The sequence below is a fragment of the Bos grunniens genome, chromosome X (assembly GCF_055505025.1).
Source record: "Bos grunniens cultivar Pamir isolate PY7600 chromosome X, Bosgru_T2T1.0, whole genome shotgun sequence".
In the NCBI taxonomy this organism is placed as follows: domain Eukaryota; kingdom Metazoa; phylum Chordata; class Mammalia; order Artiodactyla; family Bovidae; genus Bos; species Bos grunniens.
Window position 1 is genome coordinate 59,970,572 of NC_141194.1, and position 24,404 is coordinate 59,994,975.

General features: G+C 38.1%; 1 protein-coding gene across 2 annotated transcripts in view; it reads left to right on the plus strand.

Annotated features, from left to right (window-relative positions):
- The window catches only part of AR (androgen receptor), a 217,214-nt gene that overhangs the window by 149,334 nt on the left and 43,476 nt on the right, over positions 1 to 24,404 (plus strand). For both annotated transcript variants that reach the window (XM_086387520.1, XM_086387521.1), the window contains exon 3: positions 23,063 to 23,179. In XM_086387520.1, coding sequence (XP_086243646.1) covers positions 23,063 to 23,179 — 117 coding nt within the window. The remainder of the gene's footprint in view (positions 1 to 23,062; positions 23,180 to 24,404) is intronic.

Genomic DNA, 24,404 nt, shown 5'->3' on the forward strand with positions numbered 1-24,404 from the left:
TATTTGTTAAAGCTGATTTTTATAGTGTTGACACTACTTCCCTTCTCTTATATTCTGCTTACTTATTCTATTCTTATTGAAAATGAGGTCATTACCATCTTTCTAAATTCCATATATATGTGTTAGTATACTGTATTGGTGTTTTTCTTTCTGGCTTACTTCACTCTGTAAAATGGGCTCCAGTTTCATCACCTCATTAGAACTGATTCAAAAGTATTCTTTTTAATGGCTGAGTAATACTCCATTGTGTATATGTACCACTGCTTTCTTATCCATTCATCTGCTGATGGACATCTAGGTTACTTCCATGTCCTGGCTATTATAAACAGTGCTGCGATGACCACTGGGGTACACATGTCTCTTTCAATTTTGGTTTCCTCGGTGTGTATGCCCAGCAGTGGGATTGCTGGGTCATATGGCAGTTCTATTTCCAGTTTTTTAAGGAATCTCCACTGGGATGACCCAGAGGGATGGTATGGGGAGGGAGGTAGTAGGGGAGTTCAGGATGGGGAACATGTGTACACCCGTGGTGGATGCATGTTGATGTATGGCAAATCCAATACAATATTGTAAAGTAAAAAATAATAATAATAATTATTATTATTATTATTATTTTTTACTTTACAAGATTTGGGAGAATGGCATTGAAACATGTAGGTATCATGTATGAAACGAGATGCCAGTCCAGGTTCGGTGCATGATGCTGGATGCTTGGGGCTGGTGCACTGGGACGACCCGGAGGGATGGTGTGGGGCGGGAGGGGGGGGGAGGGAGGAGGGTTCAGGATGGGGAGCACATGTGTACCTGTGATGGATTCATTTTGATATTTGGCAAAACTAATACAATTATGTAAAGTTTAAAAATAAAATAAAATTTGAAAAAAGGAGAAAAAATAATAATAATAATTAAAAAAATTTTTTTAAGAAAATGAGGTCTTTAAATTTCTGTTATTTAACCATCTATTTTTCCATTCAATTCTGTCAGTTTGTAATTTATGTTTTTCAGGCTCTGTTATTAGATTCTTATATGTATAACTGTATGTCTTCCTAATGAATTCAACTTGATACTGTTACAACATGACCATCTTTGTCAACAGTCACAGACTTTATCTTCATGTCTATTTTGTCTGATAGTAGTAATGGAGGAGCCTGTTGGGCTGCAGTCCATGGGGTCGCTAAGAGTCGGACACGACTGAGCGACTTTACTTTCACTTTTCACTTTCATGCATTGGAGAAGGAAATGGCAACCCACTCCAGTGTTCTTACCTGGAGAATCCCCGGGACAGAGGAGCCTAGTGGGCTGCCGTCTATGGGTTCACACAGAGTCGGACACGACTGATGTGACTTAGCAGCAGCAGTATACCCACTCCAGCTTTCCTTTGGTTACTGTTTACATAGAATACTTTTTCTGTTCTTTTACTCTCAAAGTGTTTGTCTCTGAATCTATGGTGTCTTTTGTAGACAAGCATATAGTTGTATCTCATGATTTTTTTTTCCAATTCATTCCTCAAATCTCTGTCTTTTAATAGCAGTGTTTAATACAATTACACTTAATTATTTATTAGGCAGGATTTACACCTGCTAAACCTCATAGTTTGTTGTTGCTGCTGTTTATTCTTATCTTTGTTATTTGCTTGTTTAGTGAGTTTTTAAAAACTAATTCTAAATGCTTGGGAATATGTTGAAGCTTTTCAAAACCTCCAGTGGATATTTCATTTCTTTACTTCTTTTTTTAAGCTCTTTGGTTAGCTCATTGTTTGCCACAGTTGTTACCACCAACTCAGCCAGCCTTGATGTTCGGCATTTGTCTCTGATTATTTTCTACAAACTCCCCCAGGGAAAAAGCTATTCACACTGGCAAGCTCTGAGTCAGGTTAAATAAACATAGTCTTGAAAATGGAGTCTTTCAGGGAATCCTTAGACAGGTCGAACAGTAACAGTTCTTTGAGAAAGGGGCTTTAAAGGAGATCCAACCCCTTTCTGTCTCCTCCAGTGATTACCAATCTGCACGTTTTTACCATCATTGCAGATTGTTGGTTTTCATGGTAACTATGGAGCTGGGAGGGGATGATGGGCAATAGGGCAAGTTTAAATATCATAAAGCTTTGAATAAATCCTCTTCAGATTGATACAAGCATTTGTTTAATTTCTAGAGTTCTAAAAATGTTTATTCTGACCATCTTTTGGCCAATTTTATAATTTATTTCATGGAGGAGAGGATTTTAGGAGTCCCTCACTTCATCATTTACTCTGACATTACTCCAGTCTAAAATGGTTTGATCGAGCACTCCCCAATATGTACACCCATGGCTGATTAATGTTAATGTATGGCAAAAACCACTACAATATTTTACTTAGCCTCCAATTAAAATAAATAAATTAATTTTGTAAAAAAACTGAGTATCTACAGTGTCCACTAAAAGGACCCTGAAAGTTACTTGGATTTTCAGGATCTTTCTGCTGTTACTGAGGTCACTATCCCAATGTTGTTTTTTGTTTGACAAGCAAGAAGAAAGATGTTTTATGCATGTGATATAAAAATATAAACCAGACCATGTTCTGCCTCTATTCAGAATCCTCCATTGTATCCCAGTCTCACTCATGGTAAGAGTATTTGACCTATAAATTAATGACCTTTATGATCATAAATGATCTCTTCTGCTGTTAGCTCTCAGACTTCATCTTCTATAGCTGTAGCCACCCTGGCTTCTTTGCCATTTCCCAAATATGATAAGTATCCTCCCACATCAAGGACCTACATCAGCTGTTCCCTCAGCCATGAATGCGCTTCCCTTTGATACTCGTGTGGCTCACTTTCACTTTCTTTAAGTTTTGGCCAGGCATCACCCCAATGAAACCTGTCTTCACCACTCAAAATCATTGTCCCCATTCCCTTTACTATGTTTTTTGTTCATAGCACTTGGTGCTTTCTAACATACAATTTAATTTTTTCTAATTTATTGTGTGTATTGTTTATTGTCTGCTTCCTTCCTTCTTTCACATCCCCACACACATTAAAATGGATATTAGTCAAGATAGATTTGTGATTATTTGTTCAATGATGTATCTCAAGCATCTAGAATATTGCTTGGCATAAATATTTAATAGATATCCAATTAATTAATTCTGCCTTAATATTTCATCTATCATATGGCAAAGAAAACAATGCTTATTATATATTCCACTACTTAGTAGGTGTTTAGCCATTTTTCATTGAATGACACAATGAATATTATGCTCCATTTCTAACCCTTTTTTTTTCTAGTATTTTCAGGTAAATGAAAGTGAAAGTCATTCAGTCATGGCCAACTCTTTGGGACCCCATGGACTATAGTCCATGGAATTCTCCAGGCCAGAATACTGGAGTGGGTAGCCTTTTCCTTCTCCAGGGGAGTCTTCCAAATTCAGGGATCAAATCCAGGTCTCGTGCATTGCAGGCAGATTCTTTACCAGCTGAGCCACAAGGGAAGCCCAAGAATACTGGAGTGAGTAGCCTATCTCTTCTCCAGCAGATCTTCCCAACCCAGGAATCGAACCAGGGTCTGCCTGCAGGCAGATTCTTTACCAACTGAGCTATGAGGGAATGTTCAACCTAAATGAATTTTCCCAGATAACTGATCTCCAAAAAGTCTAGGTTTTAACATTGTTATGTATCTCTTCATGTAATGGGTACAGTGGTTTTCATGCCGACCAGAACATAGCAGAGTCACTGTAATTTAACATTTTTGTTGAATTTTGGAAAACTATGGAAAAATAATCAGAATGAGCAAATACACTGTGTGGCAAAGATTTCATCTCTTACTTAACTGTATAAGCTTCGACAATTCTGTTAACCATTCTCAGCTTCAATTTCATCATTTGTAAAATTATAATAATAACTTCTCTGAATTGTTGTGAGGTTCAAGCAAGATAATGCATAGGGACACTACCTAAAAGTTTTAAAGCTACCAACAAATGCAAGGTGGAGTTGATATAAATGTTTATGATTTAGTAAGATGATGAATACATATAAACTGATTTCTAGTGGTGAGTGCTTAGGGAACAGAGAAGGAGCACAGTCAATATGAGAACTAAACATGAATAACATCAGCACTACCTGTCATTAGTTGAAAATTATTTTACATTCCTAATGTTCTAGGGTGAGCCTCTTTCAATACTGGAGTTTTGCAAGTCTTTTAGCCCTAGATTTTTAGGAGGTTTTGATGTTTTGCATGTTTTGGAGGCAAAGATGACTCCCATGTTTCCTAGGAAAATCTCTGATGCTATTGGTGCTGAAAATATACTCCAAAATGCATAGACTCTCAGATACCTAGGGACCTCTGAGACAGTGAAAAAAAGAACAGAAAGTTAAACTTGGTTGTCAGCTCATGTTCCTCAAGTTGGCCAGGCTGGGATTTTTTTGATTGTTTTGTTTTGTTGTTGTTGTTTGGTTTTGGTTTGGTTTTCATTAAGGAATGCCTAGCAACATTTACCTTTGGATTTTTCTGACTTTCCAAATCACAAATGGAAAGGAGTAATGTATTCGTTTCTTTTTAGAGGAATTTTAAGATTAATGACAGACTTCTCACATTGTCAGTGACCATTATTATTATTTTTTTTTTGTAGTTCAGTTGATTTCAACATTTTCAGTGAGAATTGTTTGGGGGAACTCTAGTATATGACAGGAAAATACATTATCTTTATGGCAGATTGATGCCACGTGTGGACCTTTCTTGATGAATGTAGTCTCCCTGCCCTCTTGTTGGAAGGTTGGAAAGTAAAGCTTTTAAGCAAGCACTCAGTATTCCTTCTACAAAGGGTTTGTCTAGTCAGAGGTATGGTTTTTCCAGTAGTCATGTATGGATGTGAGAGGTGGACTATAAAGAAAGCTGAGTGCCTAAGAATTGATGCTTTTGAACTGTGGTATTGGAGAAGACTCTTGAAAATCCCTTGGACCACAAGGAGATCAAACCAGTCAATCCTAAAGGAAATCAGTCCTGAATGTTCATTGAAGGACTGATGTTGAAGCTGAAAGTCCAATACTTTGGCCACCTGATACAAAGAACTGACTCATTTGAAAAGACCCTGATGCTGGGAAAGATTGAAGGCAGGAGGAAAAGGGGACAACAGAGGATGAGATGGTTGGATGGCATCACCAATGTGATAGACATGAATTTGAGTAGGCTCAGGGAGTTGGTGATGGACAGGGAAGCCTGGCGTGCTGCAGTCCATGGGGTCACAAAGAATCGGACACAACTGAGTGACTGAACTGATTCCTTCTACTGCCCTGCAAGCCTCCAGCTGTTATTTTCCTGATCACGTCAAACTCTTTTGGTAGTTATAAAAACAAAAAATACTTTGTTTTTAATAGAAAGGTAAAGATAGAGTGGAATAGAGCCAACGTATTTGGCTCCATCTAAGGCAAATAATCTGGCTTCCCTGATAGCTCAGTTGGTAAAGAATACACCTGCAATGCAGGAGACACCAGTTTGATTCCTGGGTTGGGAAGATCCACTGAAGAGGGATAGGCTACCCACTCCAGTATTCTTGGGCTTCCCTTGTGGCTCAGATGGTAAAGATTTGGCCTGCAATGTGGGAGACCTGGGTTTGATCCCTGGGTTGAGAAGATCCCCTGGAGAAGGGAAAGGCTACCCACTCCAGTATTCTGGCCTAGAGAATTCCATGGACTGTATAGTCTATGAGTTGCAAAGAGTTGGACATGACTGAGTGACTTTCACTTTCATGGCAAATAATTCAGAGCAAAATGACTTTTTAAACTTCAGTGTTGAAGGAGGTTCACCCTAGAACATCAGGGATGTAAAATAATTTTCAACTAATTACAAGTAGTGCTGATGTTTTAAGACTTAACTGAATATTTTAGTCTTTGATGACAAACAAGTCATTATTTCACACTTTGTTTCATCCATTAATCTTGGCTCTTTCCAACCTGCATGCCTTTCAAATACATCATTTCCTTTACTTGGTATTCTCTACCTGTGCTTTGTTAACATAGTAAAGTTCTTTTTCCATAAAGATTATTCCTTAATTACTCCTTAATTCTTTCATTTTAAGAGTTTAACAACATTCGCAAGTTGTATTTCTCTTACTATACAGTTTACTTTGTTGTTTTTCAATCATTAAGTCATGTCCGACTCTTTATGACCCCATGGACTGCTGCACACCAGGGTCTCCTCCACTATCTTCTGGAGTTTGCTCAAATTCATGCCCATCGAGTCAGTGATGCTATCTAACCATCTCATCTCTGCCTCCCCCTCCTCTCTTTGCCTTCCATCTTTTCCAGCGTCCTAACATCCCATTATTTTGTCTTCTGGTGATATTATATAAAAACTGTTATTTTGCCCCGTTCATTATACATATTCTCCTAGGTTCTTTTTTTTTTTTTTTTAATTTACTCATTGACTCCTCTCTTTTTCTCTTTCTCTTTCAATATTTAGTGAATGCCTATGAGGGCCAGCCATTGTGCTAGTTATTTTGCACACTTTGTTTCATTTACATGTCCCAGCATACCTGTAAGTCTATTTTACTCTGAGCTAAACTGAAGTCCAAAGAAATCAAGTTACTTGTTCCAAGTCCCTTCTAGTAAGCAGGGATTTGAATAAAATCTGTAGAATTACAATGCCTTATTTTTTCTCTACTATACTATACTGGCTCCTTTCTCTGTAGTTTCCAGTGATTTTTCTGAGTGTCCCATGTCAATCTTTTGGTAACTTTGTGGGGCTTTCCTAGAGTCAGAAAGGATTTTCAGCTTCTTAGTGCTCTGAGTCCATCACAGGGTGACTTCCTAAAGGGAAGTAACTCAAAACAATGTTTGGGAGAGACTTGGAGAAGGTGGCTATGAAATAATTGGAATACAAGCTCACATCTTCCCTGCTGCAACCAGGAATGCTTCCACCATCACAGGCAATGTTGAGCCCAGTGAGGCAGCACTTGGTGGGGCGTGGGGGATGGTAATGGCCTCTCCAGCTTTTCTTGAAGCTGTCACATAGCTCAGTAGGTCTTTTGTGGGGCCCAGGATAGGGTTTTTATTTCTATAAACCTTTTATTTTTTTTCTTTTCTTTTTGTCTCTTTTTCCTTCTCCTAGTTCCTGCCTCTTCCCTGACCCCTTCCACTTCTCTTCCTCTTCCTCCCTTTCTTCCTTCTCCTCCTCTCTCTTCTTCTTCCTTTCTTCCTTTTGTTTCCCCTCCTCTTCTCCCTCTCCTTCTCCCCCCCATCATTAATTTTGTCAAGAGGCATGTAAGTGTTTTGATACAGTATACACTATAATCTTGATAATTATCAATAGTTTTTTTTTTAAGTTTTAGTAAATCAAATCAGAATAGCACTCATAAGCTTTTAGTAAATCAAATCAGAATAGCACTCATAAAGGGAGTATAATGAAGGTGTGCTTGAGCTGCAGATTAACTTTCAGTTTTCAAATTTGATCTTAGGTGACCTTTATTTCTAAAACTATATAGTAAGAAAACTCTGAGGTATTTTATTAAAATGCTTTATTGTAGAGCACTTGATAAATAAATAACATTAAGCACAGTCCTTGAGTGCTGCACAATAAAGATTTCAGCAGTAACTTCAACCTTGATCAGCACTTCCCACGTTCCATTTGATTCCAGCAAAGTCACACCATTCAAACAACTCTTGTTTACCAAGTACCTAGAATTTGCCAGATGTTTTGTGTATATTATTTTAAATGTCCATGGCTTCCCAAAGGTGGATGTTATGATCCCCATTTTATAAAGGGGAAAATAGATTCAGAAAGGTTTATGCTATTTGCCAATGTTTATGCTATGTCCATGGGCTTCCCTGGTGGCTCAGCAGTAAAGAATCCACCTGCAATGCAGGAGACACAAGAGATGCTGGATCAGTCCCTGGGTCGGGAAGATCCCCCAGAGAAGAGCATGGCAACCCACTCCAGTATTCTTGCTTGGAGAATCCCATGGACAGAGGAGCCTGGCAGGCTAGTGGCCACAGGGTCACAAAGAGTTGGACACAACTGAAGCGACTGAGCACACATGCACATGCTATGTCCATAACTAGTAAATGACATTGCTGGGACTCATAATGCAGTCCCTCTGATTTCTAAGTTCCTGTTCTTGCCACCACACCATATTTCTTTGCCAACTAAGAAATAGCTAAGAAAGGTAATAGAAGCTTCATAGTCTATGCCTATAGTCTCTTAAACTCTGGGCTGAGAATTAATTTATTGGGAGATTATTGAATTCTCCTCATTGTGCTCCCCCATCATTTTATATATGAAGAAATTGAGTCTTAATAGAAAGCACTGACTTGCCCAGCACCTCACAGTGAGCCTTTGTAGTCAAGCCATGACTTACACCTCCTTGCCTCATTCCAGAATTCTCTCATCCTCTTTTGTATTATTGCTATTTCATGTGTATTCATTTTATCTCCCACTAGATTGCAAGCTCATAAAAGGCAAGTGTTATGTTTTTTTTTTTCTCTTCTACAGACTCAGCACAGGGCTTGACTATTGGGTTTTCAGTAGACATTTATTAGTAGACTAACTTGTTGTTGTTCAGTCACTCAGTCGTGTCCAACTCTTTGTGACCCCCATAGACTGCAGCACGCCAGGCTTCCTTGTCCTTTACCACCTCCCAGAGTTTGCTCAAACCCATGTCCACTGAGTCAGTGATGCCAATAGTATTATAAAGTTATTGACTAGTTTATTTTGTCAACAGCAGGAGTACCGTCTCTGGCCTTATTAGAGTAGCAGCTTCTCTAATTACACAATATGGTGAACAGGCAACACACCCTTTGTGAGTGGTGACTCAATAAACTGGGAACTAGGATGTGCTTGGGGGCACCTCGTATTGATTTCCTCTCTGACCAAGCCCCTTGTGTAAGTAGGGATACCGAAGCCCAGAGAGTATAAATGATTTATCGCAAGGCAACAGGGAAGTTTATAACAGAGGTTTGACTATTTTAAGTATTATTTATTTAAATTAAACAATACATGCACATGATTCAAAACTGTTAAATCACAAAAGGTTAAAGAGTGAAAAATAATTCCAACTCCCCATCATTCAGGCATGCAGTTCTCTTCTTCAGAGGCAACCAATGATTTTTAGTTTCTCGTATACATAATATATTAATTTATAGGCATATAAAAAATGTGTCAATTTTCCCCAGAGAATTTGTGTTCTGTGTTGTTTTGCATCTTTTTCCCACTTTAATATGTATCTTGGAGATTGTTCTACTTGGTGTATACAAAACTGCTTCATTTTTAAATGGCTGCATTATACAACTCTACCTACTGATGATCATTCATCTTGTTTCCAGTCTTCTGCTATTATAAACAATGTTGCAGAGAATATTCTTGTATATATGTCATGTCACACATGTGTGAGCTGGGTTAAAGCATATATACATTCTAATTTTGAAAGCTTAAGTCAAATTATCCTCCACAAAGATTGTAAGATTATGCAAAATGTGAATTTGATAAAATTTTTAAATGAAATAATTACTGTTAATTTTACAAAATAATTATTATCTTGACTTTACAGCACTATTCAATACCAAGTTTCTTTAAATAATCAATCCCCACTGTATACTCAAATGAGAATTCGGTTTAAAGAAATGTGATTTATACACTACTGTCCAGGAAAACTTCTATTGGGTAAAGCATGTGAAGATAGCAATGTTTCTAAAATGCAATTGAGGCTATATAAACTGTACTTTTAATCATTTTACCAGGCCCCAGAGATGTGCTCAGATGAAAGTAAATGGAGAAAAGGACAAGGGGATCAGACTCAAGTAGAAGAAAGTAAAGCTACCATGAAGGCAGGACTGGTATTGTGCCAATAAACTAGATTTCTGACTGTGAGGGAGCAGAGGCAGTGGGAAGCTTTGATGTTTGTAGTGTTCATTAATATTTCATAATATAGACACTCATCATAACAAACATCATCTTCCAACAACACAATAGAAGACTCTACACATGGACATCACCAGATGGTCAATATCAGAATCAGATTGATTATATTCTTTGTAGGCAAGATGAAAAAGCTCTATACAGTCAGCAAAAACAAGACTGGGAGCTAACTGTGGCTCAAATCATGAACTCTTTATTACCAAATTCAGACTTAAGTTGAAGAAAGTAGGGAAAACCACTAGGTGATTCAGGTATGACCTAAATTCAATCCCTTATGATTATAAAATGAAAGTGACAAATAGATTAAAGGGGTTACATCTGATAGACAAGAGTACCTGAAGGACAATGGACAGAGGTTCCTGATATTGTACGGGAGGCAGGGATCAAGACCATCCCCAAGAAAAAGAAATGCAAAAAGGGAAAATGGTTGTCTGAGGAGGCCTTATAAGTAGCTGAGAAAAGAAAAGAAGTGAAACACAAAGGAGAAAGGAAGTACACCCATGTGAGTGCAAGGTTCCAAAGAATAGCAAGGTAAGATAAGAAAGCCTTTCTACATGATCAATGCAAAGAAATGGAGAAAAACAATAGAATGGGAAAGACTAGAGATGTCTTCAAGAAAATTAGATATACCAAGGGTACATTTCATGCAAAGATGGGCATGATAAAGGGCAGAAATGGTATGGACCTAACAGAAACAGAAGACATTAAGAAGAGGTGGCAAGAATACACAGAAGAACTCTACAAAAAAGATCTTCGTGACCCAGATAACATGATAGTATGGTCACTCACTAGAGCCAGATAACCTGGAATCTGAAGGCAAGTGGGTCTTAGGAAGCATCACTACGAACAAAGCTACTGGAGGTGATGGACTTCCGGTTGAGCTATTTCAAATCCTAAAAGAAGATGCTATGAAAGTGCTACATTCAATATGCCAAGAAATTTGGAAAACTCAACAGTGGCCACAGGACTGGAAAAGATCAGCTTTCGTTCCAATCCCAAAGAAAGGCGTTGCTAAAGAATGTTCAAACAACTGCACTCATCTCACATGCTAGCAAAGTAATTCTCAAAATTCTCCAAGTGAGGCTTCAACAGTATGTGAACCATGAACTTCCAGATGTTCAAACTGGATTTAGAAAAGGCAGAAGAACCAGAGATCAAATTACCAACATCCGTTGGATCATTGAGAAAGCAAGAGTTTCAGAAAAAAACATCTACTTCTGCTTTATTGACTATGCCAAATCCTTTGACTGTGTGGATCACAACAAACTGTGGGAAATTCTTCAAGAGATAGGAATACCAAACCACCTTGCCTGTCTCCTGAGAAATCTGTATGCAGGTCAAGGACCAACAGTTGGAACTGGACAAGAAACAACAGACTGATTCCAAATTGGGAGAGGAGTACGTCAAGGATGTATATTGTCACCCTGCTTATTTAACTCATATGCAAAGTATATCATGCAAAATGCTGGGCTGGATGAAGCTTGGCTGGAATCAAGATTGCTGGGAGAAATATCAATAACCTCAGATATGGAGATGACACCACCTTTATGGCCAAACGTGAAGAAGAACAAAGAGCCTCTTGATGAAAGTGAAAAAGGAGAGTGAAAAAGTTGACTTAAAACCCAACATTCAAAAAACTAAGATCATGGCATCCAGTCCCATCACTTCATGGCAAATAGATGGGGAAACAATGGAAATAGTGACAGACTTTATTTTCTTGGGCTCCAAAATAACTGCATATGTTGACTGCAGCCATGAAATTAAAAGACTCTTGCTCCTTGGAAGAAAAGCTATGACCAACCTAGACAGCATATTAAAAAGCAGAGACATTACTTTGCTGACAAAGGTCCATCTAGTCAAAGCTATGGTTTTTCCAGTAGTCATGTATAGGTTTGAGAGTTGGACCATAAAGAAAGCTGACCTCAAGAGAATTGATGCTTTTGAACTGTGGTGATGGAGAAGCCTCTTGAAAGTCCTTTGGACTGCAAGGAGATCAAACCAGTCAATCCTAAAGGAAATCAGTCCTGAATATTCATTGGAATTACTGATGCTGAAGCTGGCACTTCAATACTTTGACCACCTAATGCAAAGAATTGACTCACTGGAAAAGACCCTGTTTCTGGGAAAGATTGAAGGCAAGAGGAGAAGGGGATGACAGAGGATGAGATGGTTGAATGGCATCACCGACTCAATGGACATGAGTTTGAACAAGCTCAGGGAGTTGGTGATGGACAGGGAAGCCTGATGTGCAGTCCATGGGGTCACAAAGAGTCAGGCATGACTGAGCAGCTGAACTGAGCTGAGACAGTCTCATGAGGACCAGTTTTAAGCTACCAGTGCTGCTGCTGCTGCTGCTGCTGCTGCTAAGTCACTTTAGTCGTATCTGACTCTGTGCAACCCCATGGACAGCCTAACAGGCTTCTCTGTCCATGGGATTCTCCAGGCAAGAACACTGGAGTGGGTTGCCATTTCCTTCTCCAATGCATGAAAGTGGAAAGTGAAAATGAAGTCACTCAGTCATGTCTGACTCTTGGCGACCCCACGGACTGCAGCCTACCAGGCTCCTCCATCCATGGGATTTTCCAGGCAAGAGTACTGGAGTGGGGTGCCATTGCCTTCTCCAAGCTACCAGTATGTCAGCATTGAATGTAAAGTTGTGAAGAGATGCTCAGAATTGTTTCTAATGAATCGCTACAAGCCAACTCCAGCACAAGACTGGACAGAACTTAAGGGAAGACAGGTTGACAACATAAAACTTGGGTCTGACCAAATCTCAGATGACCTTGACAGAAGTGAACTGCCTATTATTCATAGTGTTTTCCTTGATCACAGGTTGGAACCTGTGATTCTCCAAGATGGTCTTCCAAATCCCATATGAAGAACATAATCTGTTTGATGCTTCCTACACTGTTCATTTGAGTGGACTGAACCTCAGTAGTCTCCTGAGAAGCAAGAAAAGAAAAAGAAAAGTGTTTTGTGAATTGTCAAATGCTATTTCAATGTCAAACATTCATCCAGTTATTTTACCTGGTGTCACCTGCAAAACTACATAAGCAATAAACTCACTGTCAAAGGCCACATCAGCTGTTCTCTCCCCTAGCTGCACATTAGATAAAATAGGGAAGTGTTTAAAAATATCACAGTGCCTACCCTTGCCCCCAGTCAATTGAATCAGAACTATCAGGAGTGAAACTGGGCATAAGTATTTTGTAAAATCTCCCTAGGTGATTCTGGCTTGTAGCTAAAGTTAAGAATTACTGCCCTGCACAACCTGGTTCTACAGTCAAATCAGCTTAACCTACCACCTCCCCTCCTTTACCATATGCCAGCCACACGGGCCACATTGCTGTTTCAACAACACATCTAATTCATTCATGACGTTAAGGCTTTGTATTTGGTATTACTTCTCTTGAGAATTTTGCATGTCTGTCTCTATTATTCAAGTTTCATCTCAAAACCTCATCCTCAGAGAATCTTTTCCCACTGTACAAAATAAGCTCTCCTGTTCTATCACAGCACCCTGTTATATTTCTTTCATTTTATGTATCACCATCTGAAAATATCTAAATTATTATCACTCATTTATTGCTTGTCTTTTTCCACCAAAAGTTCACCTAGCTTAAGGGCAAGGCCTTTGTATTGTTCACTGTTGTTTTCCCAGTTGCCTAGAGTTGTGTTTGAAACATAGTAGATATACACTCAAAGATTGTCCTTTAACTATCATAGGATAGTTATTAAACATCTTCTATGGTTCAATTCAATGATGTCTTCAAATATTTCATTATATTAAGGGTTTAACTGTATATCATTGTGTTCAAGGCTGTTTATGACCTGCTGCTGCTGCTGCTGCTAAGTCGCTTCAGTCGTGTCCGACTCTGTGCGACCCCATAGACGGCAGCTCACCAGACTTCCCCGTCCCTGGAATTCTCCAGGCAAGAACACTGGAGTGGGTTGCCATTTCCTTCTCCAATGCATGAAAGTGAAAAGTGAAAGTGAAGTCGCTCAGTCGTGTCCGACTCTAGCGACCCCATGGACTGCAGCCCACCAGGCTCCTCCGTCCATGGGATTTTCCAGGCAAGAGTACTGGAGTGGGGTGCCACTGCCTTCTCCAGTTTATGACCTAGCCACCATCTAATTTGTCACCTTCACCTTCTACTTCCTGTATTCTTGAAGCAGGAGATCTATATGAATACAGTAGACAGAAAAGATGGTCTAGAACTGAATATTGCAGGGTTTTCTTTAACAGAGAAATATGTGTGTGTGTACTAGGGACAGGAAGCAGAGATGGAATGCTTGTGACCAGGGGATGGCCAATGAAGAGAACAGCATAGTCATAAGAGGGTTGCTCTTGGAGTAAAATGAAAGACAAGATAGATTCAGCAACATTATACATAACTCATCTCACGTATCTAATATTTCCCTACTACAAATGACTTTTACATACATTTTATATAATTTGTTTTGTAAAACTCTAGGATATAGACAATGCCATTATTTTTATCCTCATTTTTTTAGAGAGTAATCAAAGCTCAGACTTGCCTTCGGCCATTTGGAGCTGGGATTTGACACTTACTGTTCTGATTGCCAGTCTAGTACTCTTTATATTTCTGTTTTGTGGAGCTTGGACCAGATTGCAGAAGATCCAGACAGCCAAGAAGAGAAGTGTGGGTTTGATTCCTATTGTCCTCACTAGAGCTAACCATAACGTTGAAAAAATCAGTAATGATCATGGCTTTATAACCACTCCCAAGAAGCCTTCCCATTGAGCAATGCCTGAGGGGCCTTGCTGAGGTCCCATTCATGGTACTGGTTTAATGGCCATCTGTGTTTCTGGATGGGTGGGACAGGTAAGGGAATGGTTAAATCCTTAGAATCACAAGGACTCAGCTACCTTATAAGTCCTTCTCATAAAAGATCTGCCCTTTGGTAGAGCACAGACTGTGTTGTTTAGAGTTGTCTAGCCTATTCCACAGGCCCAAAGATAGTAATCTAGGAGAAAAAAAAAGTACTAGAAAACAATAATGCTTGGGATTGCTTTTCATAGAAGAGAGCCCTTGGGTGATTAGGGCAGAGGTTTTATGCTGTCTCAGCCCCAGAGAAATAATGTCCATAGGATACATGACCATAAACAGGAGCTGGTCTCCCTTCAGTCTATGTAGGTCACTCAGGGAAGAGACACTTAGCTACTTGTTTCTATGAAGTGTTTTTGTTTTTCAGACAAAGCCTTTAAGGTCAAGAGAGTCGAGATTGGAAAAACAAGATAGAAATGCAGACTGGCTTTAGCTCTCCTTGAGTCACACTCAGGTGGACTCTAAGACTCTCAACACAAGTTCTAATATGAATAGAAGACTTCTGAACCTACCTTCCATAGTCTTCTACTGTTCTCTTCTGCATAAGATTCCCTTCTAGTTATAGATCGAGGGTGAACGGGGGGAGGGAAGATCAAGAGAGAAGTAAAAACACACACCTGGTCACACAGTGATTCAGTGAGACAGCAGGGCTGGTCCTTAGGTCTTTCTCCTTCTTGCTCTGTGCTTTTTAACTATTCTGTGCTACCTCTTTCTTTTAAGTATAGCATCAGGGCCCATATGAGAAAAGATACCACATTGACAAAAACAAACATCTATATCACAGGTCATACAGACCTGGCTTCTGATTCTGCTTCTGCCACTTATTAGCTGGTGACTGTAAGTGAGTCATTCAGCATCTCTGAGCCTTATTTTCCTCAACCTTAAAGTAAGAATAGCAGTTATCAAAAAGAATTTTTACAAGAATTAAATGAGTCAACATCTTTGAAGTCACCTAGAATAGTATGCAAAGCACAATGGGTTACCTCCTTTCTCCATTGCTTTCCCCAGGAACTTCAAGTGTTACTCTTCCTTGACACTAGGAAGAGGCAGTGGGTATATGGAGAAAATACAGGACAAATAAGTCATATGAGAGGCAAATAAAATATTTTCTTGGTTATAGTGGTTCAGTAGAAAGCATATGGTAACCTGTATTGAAACTGGGATATATTCTTTGGTATCAAAAGGCACTCTGTGTCTTAGGTTTCCTCATAAATTGAAGATAATGGCCTGTACCCTCCCTAGTCTGAAAGAAGGCTCAGTGAGATAATGAGTATGAAAATGACTTTGAAGTAATAAAGGAAATGTGCAAAGAATATTATGGGCAAGAACCTGAGTTTTAGTGCTATCATTGTCATTGACTCATTTAATCTTGGTCAAGTCCACTCTGCTTTCTGGATCTTGATTTCCTCATCTGTAAAATGAGAGCATTGAACTAGATGATCTCAGCAGACGTCATCGCCTCTTCTGATATTCAAGGAGTATATTATTTAAATAATAATAGATAAGATCTGCATAATGTCTTATGCTTTGTTATTTTATATCTACTTATCTACTATCAATGTGAGGATAGCACTGAACTACTAGAACTGCTAGCCTGGAGATAGAAAGACATGAATTCTTGTTTCTTGTCCCTACTTTGACATTGACTCACGGTATGATCTTAAGCAAGTTTTTTTTTTTTTTTTCCCCTCATTTTTGGACTCTAAGTTTCTTAATCTGTGAAATAGGAGATATGAGGGTTGAACTAAGTCAAGTAGATTTCTAAACTTTTCTGCAAAGCCCTGGGGAGTAAAAATGATACCATTAGATGGTATAATGATACCATCATTAGATAATGATCAATAGATAAGATCTATATAATGCTTTATGCTTTGTTATTTTATATCTACTATCATACCACAGTGATAAAGCTACAGAAAAGGGGAGAAATGGAGAGATCTAGCTAGAGTTTTAAGTTTCCTATGCTTGCTTCAGATACATTAGATTTAATTTTCATCTGTTATGTATATGGGGTCTGTAACTAATGTTTCATTTGTTAAAAAAAAAAAAGTTCATTGCAAAAGAAAAAATAATTTGAATAGTTTCTAAAGTATTAAGTTTTAAAAGTTAGATTCAATAAAATACGTTGTTTGATAACACCATTTTGTTGTTTTAATGAAATAGTATATTGTGAATATCCTTCGAAATTAAAAAAAAAAGACATTGCACAGTGTTTCCTTGCATGAATATGGAATAATTTATTTAATCATTCTCATAATGTTGGACATTTACATTTTTCCAATGCATTTGTCCCTTGTTATCTGCTGGAGATTGGTTCCAGGAGCCCCAGTGGATGCCAAAATATGTGGATGTTCAAGTCCCTTATATAAAATGATTTAGTCCACCTGAAACCATAAAACTCCTAGAAGAAAACAAAGGCAGTACACTTTTTGTCATCAGTCCTAACAGTTCTTTGTTGAATCTGTTTCCTTGGACAAAAACAACAAAATAAAAAGAAAATACAAATGAGACTACATCACACTAAAAAATCTTTTGCATAGTAAAGGAAACTGACAAAACAAAAAGGCAACTTACTGTCTGGGAGAAGATATTTGCAAATGATATGTCAGATAAAGGATTAATATTCAAAATATATAAAGAACTCACACAGCTCAATATACATTTAAAAAAAGCAATTTAAAAATGAGCAGAGGACCTGAGTAGACATGTTTCCAAAGAACACATATAGATTAACAAAATGCACATGAAAAGATACTCAGCATCACTAATTATCAGAGAGTGTATGAAAGACAGCAAAAGAGACACAGATGTATAGAACAGTCTTTTGGACTCTGTGGGAGAGTGTGAGGGTGGGATGATTTGGGAGAATGACATTGAAACATGTATAATATCATATATGAAACGAATCGCCAGTCCAAGTTCGATGCATGATACTGGTTGCTTGGGGCTGGTGCACTGGGACAACCCAGAGGGATGGTACAGGGAGGGAGGAGGGAGGGGGGTTCGGGATGGGGAACATGTGTATACCTGTGGCAGAATCATGTTGATGTAAGGCAAAACCAATACAATATTGTAAAGTAATTAACCTCCAATTAAAATAAATAAATTTATATTAAAATTAAACACAGTAAGATATCACTTAACACCTGTTAGAATGACTATCACCAAAAAGACAATAAAAAACAAGTGTTGGAGAGGATGTGGAAAAAAGAGGACACTCATGCACTATTGGTGGGATTGTAAATTGATGCAGCCACTATGCAAAAACAGTATGGTTAGTCCTCAAAACATTAAAAATAGAACTACCATATGATCCAGAAGTTCCACTTCTGGGCGTTTATCCAAAGGAAAAGAAAACATTAATTCAAAAAGATATATGTATCCTTGTGTTCATTGCAGCATCATTTATAATAGCCAAGATATGGAAGCAACCTAAGTGCCCATCAATAGAAGAATGGATAAAGAAGATATATTGTATATATACTTAACCATAAGGAAAAATGAAATCTTACCATTTGTGACAACATAGATGGTCTTGGAAGGCATTATGCTAAGTGAAAAAAAAGTGGACAGAGAAAGGTAAATAACATATGATTTCACTTATATGTGGATTCTGAAAAATAAATGAAACAAAACAGTACCAAGAGCAAACTGGTGGTCACCAGAGGGTAGGAGAATGAGGGGTTGGGAGAAATAGGTGAAGAGAATTAAGAGATAGAGACTTCCAATTATAAAATAAATAAGTCATAAGGCTGTGATGTACAGCGTAGGGAATATCGTCAATAATATTGTAATAACTTTGTATGATGACAGATGGTTACTAGACTTATCATGGTGATTAAGTCCTAAACTGTATAAATGTTGGGTCACTATAATGTACACCTGAAACTAATATAATTCTGTATGTCAACTGTGGGGTTTCCCCAGTGGTCCAGATGGTAAAGAACCTGCCTGCCAATGCAGTAGACACAAGAGATGTGGGTTCAATCCCTGGGTCAGGAAGATCCCCTAGAGAGGGAAATGACAACTTGCTCCAGTATTCTTGCTTGGAAAAATTCCATGGACAGAGGAGCCTGGAAGGCTACATACAGTCCATGGGGTCTCAAAGAGTCGGACACAACTGAGCATGCACGCACAAACATGTCAACTATAGTGCAATAATAAAGAAAAAACCTTTAAAAACAAATAATAAAAATACATCGTAGAATAAATGCAGTTGAAACTTTGATCCGTGATTGGTTGAATCTATGGATGTGAAACATGAATATTGAGGGCTGACTGGTTTCCCTTTTTTTTTTCACTTTCACTTTTTTTTAATTTATTTATTTTAATTGGAGGTTAATTACTTTACAATATAGTATTGGTTTTGCCATACATCAACATGAATCCACCACGGGTATACACTGGTTCCCCATCCTGAACCCCCCTCCTACCTCCCTCCCCGTACCTTTTTATATAATGATAAATGGAACTACATTTTGGTGCTTAACCTCGCTATTTTCCTGTAAAAAATCCCAAAAGTGGAATTACTGATTGAACTTTGTGTGAATTTAACTTTTCAGATACATGGCAAAATTGCACTCTAAAAAGTTTACACACCCACTAACAATACCTTTTCACCATTAATTAGTAGTAAATGTTCATCAATCTCCCTTGTGAAAATGATGTCTTGTTTCATATTTCTATAATTACTAATAAAATTGAAATTGGACAATTTTCATATGCTTATTGATCTTTTGTGTTTCTTCTTTTATTTGCCTTTTCATGTCTGTTGCCCATATTTCTATCATACTACTCATCTTTATATATCAAGGAGATTAACCACTGCTTTTACATACTTGATACCAATATGTATTTTTTAGTTCGTGATTGTCTTCAGATTATATTATTATGTTTGTCTCATGTAAGAAAACTTAAATGTTTTCAAGTCTATCAGAATTTTCACTTACATATTCTTTATTGTCATGTTCTAAAAATCCCCTTTCAATCTTCAAAAATTAAAAAAAAAAATGTTCACCTACAATATTTCAACATCTAACAATATTTCAATAATTCCTTTTTTTGTTTTTCTATTGACATATTTAATCCATCTTGAATTTATTTTGGTTTCAACTAGTAATTTAACTTTATTATCTTTTCCAAATGAGTAACCAGTTGTTCTGACACCATTTAATGAATAAATCATCCTTTCTTTGCTGATTTATAATGATGTATTGCATGTGCAGTCTGTTTCTGACTTCTCTGGTCTGATCAATCTATGCTGGAATGAATACCAAACTGTTGTAACCATTATGGAGTTATAATACTGGTAGGAAAAGTCTCATTACTTTTTTTTTTTTTTTTTTCAAATAATATCTTGGCAATATCACACATTTTATCCCTTTAGATAAACTTTAAGATTATTTTGTCAAAATTTTGTTCAGGTTTGTTTAAATTTGTAGGTTTGATTGGGAGAAAAGCTGGCATCTTTCAGATGGGAAGTATTGCATCTTCCCATCCAGGAACACTGTACATCTTTCCATTTAATTCCAGTCTTCATTTACATACCTCAGTAAAGGGTTTGGGGGTCAGAGCTACAAGGAGACAGATACAGAATTTCCTGGAAGTAAGAGCCCTATAGTAGAGTCTAGAAATGAAGTGGGCTAAAGTTTAAGAAAAAATGGGGCAGGGATGCTATAGAGGGGATTCAAGCTTTGTATGGAGTAGAGATGGTGTGACCAATGCTTAGTTATTTCCAATATGTGAGATTCATAGCCTTATGCACTCTGATATGGAACAAATAAATGGTGTGGTGCCATGCTGGTCAATTTCATTTTAATGAGCATCATTTTCTTCAGCTGTATAATGAGGTATGTTGTAATCCCTGTACTTAATTTGTACAAGATTGTTATTAACTTTTGCAAGCTAATCAAATGGGATGGATTTTTATTTCATATTATTATAATGTATATATTTTATTATTATATGTTAAATAGTATATAAATAAATATGTATCATATGTGCTTTGTGCTTAGTTGCTCAGTCGTGTCCTACTCTTTGTAACCTCATAGACTACAGCCCATCAGGCTCCTCTGTCCATGGGGATTCTCCAGGCAAGAATACTGGAGTGGGTTGCCATGCCCTCCTCCAGTGGATCTTCCCAACCCAGAGACTGAACCCAGGTCTCCCACATCACAGGCAGATTCTTTACCATGTGAGTCACCAGGGAAGCTGTATCATATAGTAGTTGTAAATGTAACCTTTACATGCACTGAGAAACTGAAAATTCATGTGACTCGCTTTAATGGCATATTTGCTTTATTGCAGTAGTCTGGAACCACACCTGTAATATCTCTGAGATGTCTTCAGGATTGCAGGAACACTGATTCTTTGAGGGTGTCCCAGTTCTAGAACATTCACAGCACTAGAAATGAACCCACTGGAACTGGTACAGGGCCTGCCTTCTAGGAGTTGGCACCCAAAAGCTGTATGGCGGTTATCATAGTACCATCCTTTCTGTACACATTACCATCCTCAGTTTGAAGCACAAAGAAGCTATTTGCAAATTATGTGTTCTGTTTATACAAATAAAATCTTGCAGTATGGTAGAAAGATTGTTGGCCTAGAGGCCTTAATTTTGTCATTGTTGAATGAAAGTGATGATAGTATCTACCTCAAAGCATTGCTGAGGTGATTTATTTAAATAGCACATGTAAATCCCCTCACATAGCCTTGTTTATAGTAAATGCCGATTAAATGGTAGTTTTTCTTCCTTCTGGTACCTCTAATTCAGTATTCCTCAGTCAAGTCACCTCCCCAGAACTCATCCTTGGAATGAAAGTGTTGCTTTGGGGTGAACTTTAACAGTTCCTTCAAGCCTAGCATTTTGGAGTCCTTTGACAAAGGAAAGAGAAAAAGAGGGAGGGAGGAAAAGGAAATTTTGTAATCTGGTTTACACTGAATCTCCAACATAAAATAACCTACTGCAATAGATGAGTTTTCTGTGACAGTTATGTACATTTTAGGCTGAGTGAAGATAGAGGAAAGCTGAGCTGTGGCTAAATTTGTGGGTTCCCCCTAATATCAAATAACAATTGTTCTTCAATTTTTCTTTCTTTTCCTACAATAAACATTCTTCCCCTGCCAAAAGAAGCCTCCTGAAAATCTTGATCTATTCCATAAAGTAAAGCATGGCAGCAAATGAGGAAAAAAACAAAAAAAAAACCAAGGACTTGGAGAAAGAAAGGGGTAGGATGAGGGGAAGAAAAATTTCAGGCTGGGGACAGGACAAAAAGCATAAGTTCTGCATGTTTTAGATTTCTGCTAATAACTCTATGTGCCTCTAGATCTCTCCGTTCAACTTCAGCATTCATTCAGTCAGTGTTTATTAAAGACCTACTGTGTGCCAGGCCTGTGTGAGGAACAAAGAATGAAATATATGTTTTTGAGTGGAACTCCATGTTTTTCTTTGAACAGCTATGATCCTAAGGATTTCTGAGTGTGAGAATGTGTATGGTGTGTTTGTGTGTATATATTTCTGTGTATCTCTCACAACTTCACATGTACATGACGGTGATTGCTTTTCTTCTATCTTCAGAAGACTTCCTTTCATTTGCTGTGTTTACAAAGAGTGGGCTTTATCTCTTTGATTTTTATACCCTGAAAGCTTGATGGTATGATCATTAACTTTTTTAAAAATTAATGTATTTATTATAATTGGAGGCTAATTACTTTACAATATTGTGGTGGTTTTTGCCATACATTGACATGAATCAGCTATGGGTGTACATGTGTTCCCCTGTCCTGAACCCCTCTCCTACCTCCCTCCCCATTCCATCCCTCTGGGTTGTCCCAGTGAACTGGCTTTGAGTGCCTTGTTTCATGCATCAAACGTGGACTGGTCATCTATTTCATATATGGTAATATATACGTTTCAATGCTATTCTCTCAAATCATCCCACCCTCGCCTTCTCCCACAGAGCCCAAAAGTCTCTTCTTTATATCTATCTCTCTTGCTGTCTCACATAACAATTAAAAACCACATGGAGTTCTCTTTTATAGAAGGATTATCTGTACTTGTATTTTGAAAAACACCCATGTTGTGTCATCCTAATAAAGGAGGTATTAGCAGGACCTGAACTGTCCATCCCTTTGAAAAACACCTATGAAAATCAAACAATACAGCATTGAATTAAATTATCCTGGTTTAATAGAGTTTTGTAATCGAATGGTATCTGCCTCTCTCATTGGGCAGGATATGTCTTCACACCTTTTCTTTCTAGAAATACTTTCTAGAGAGGCTCTAGTGACACATTAACAGGGCTGTCTACTCTTGTATTTGTTCTCCCAGGAAAACAGAAGTACCTGTGTGCCAGCAGAAATGATTGCACCATTGATAAATTCCGAAGAAAAAACTGTCCATCTTGTCGTCTCCGGAAATGCTATGAAGCAGGGATGACTCTGGGAGGTATGATACTTTTGTTCCTCTTTTTCTTTCTTCCTTTCCCTCCTTTATTCTCTTATTCTCTCTTTAAACCAGATTTTCTCTTTGATGCTTCTAAGGAGGCCAGCCATGTTCTAAAAACAGGTTGACCCCTTCACATCCAACATGGCCATCAGTCAGCTGGTGCTTTTCTTTATCCTTAAACATGCTACACCATACTGTGAGGCTCATCATAGGAGCAAGAGGTGTGAAGCAAGGATCAGGACCCATCAGAGGATGAGCGAGTACGGGTTTGACTTGAAGGGCTTCCCAGGGGACATAATGGTACTGACTTTATGTTGTTAAATGATGGCTAGGATGAGAGAACTAAGGAATTCAGAACAGTCACAGGTGCAGGATGACCCAGGCACAGACTGGCCCTGAACACCCAGGATATTCCTCAGTTAACTGCTGCCTGTGTTGCGGAGCTGGCCACCTGAAATAAAAAGCTGCTTTTCTTTGGAATCTATAACTAGGCTGCCAAGCAGAGCCAATTTCCTATCCCACATCTTCCAGGGATGAGCAGGCCTTTTAATCATTTCCCTTTCTTTGCAAATCTATTGACAATTTCCAAAAGCATTTTTTTTAGTAACAGAGTAGTTTGACAGAATGAAGATACAGCTCTTTCAAGGGTAATCCCCCATCAAAATGCTCTCTGTCCTCTAGTCTATGTCTACCATGATTGTTGTCACCATTACAGAAAGATTTAACTGACACTTACATTTTCCCCCTTCAAATTCCTATTTCTTCATGTTTGTATCTGCTCTCTGCCAAGTTCCTTCCTACCACTTGCCACTTCCCAAAAGATGCACCTTTCATGAGAAAAGTAAGCTTATTAGTTTACTTTCATTTCGAAATTTGAAGAAAGACAAGCCTGTTTCTGAACACCTGAAACTGTGGCCTCATACCTGATTACTTATTATCATCCTGGAAAATCCAAGTGCTTATGATTCTGCCTTCTCCCCTCCCCTTCTCAAGACTGATTTAGAGTACTTGTTTATCATTGGCTTTCTGCAAGGTGCTCAATACCTTGTCTGCCTGTGTGCATATTTACAGAAATCAACTTGGTAGTTTTCTAACCATGTGTGGGTCTTCATGTGGGTAGCTGTATCCTTGCCTCCTTGAAGGCTAGTAATATTCTTTAAAAAGACCAAAGTATTAAAAATGAATTTACGCAGGCTCAGTTTGAGACAACCTTTCAACTAGTGTC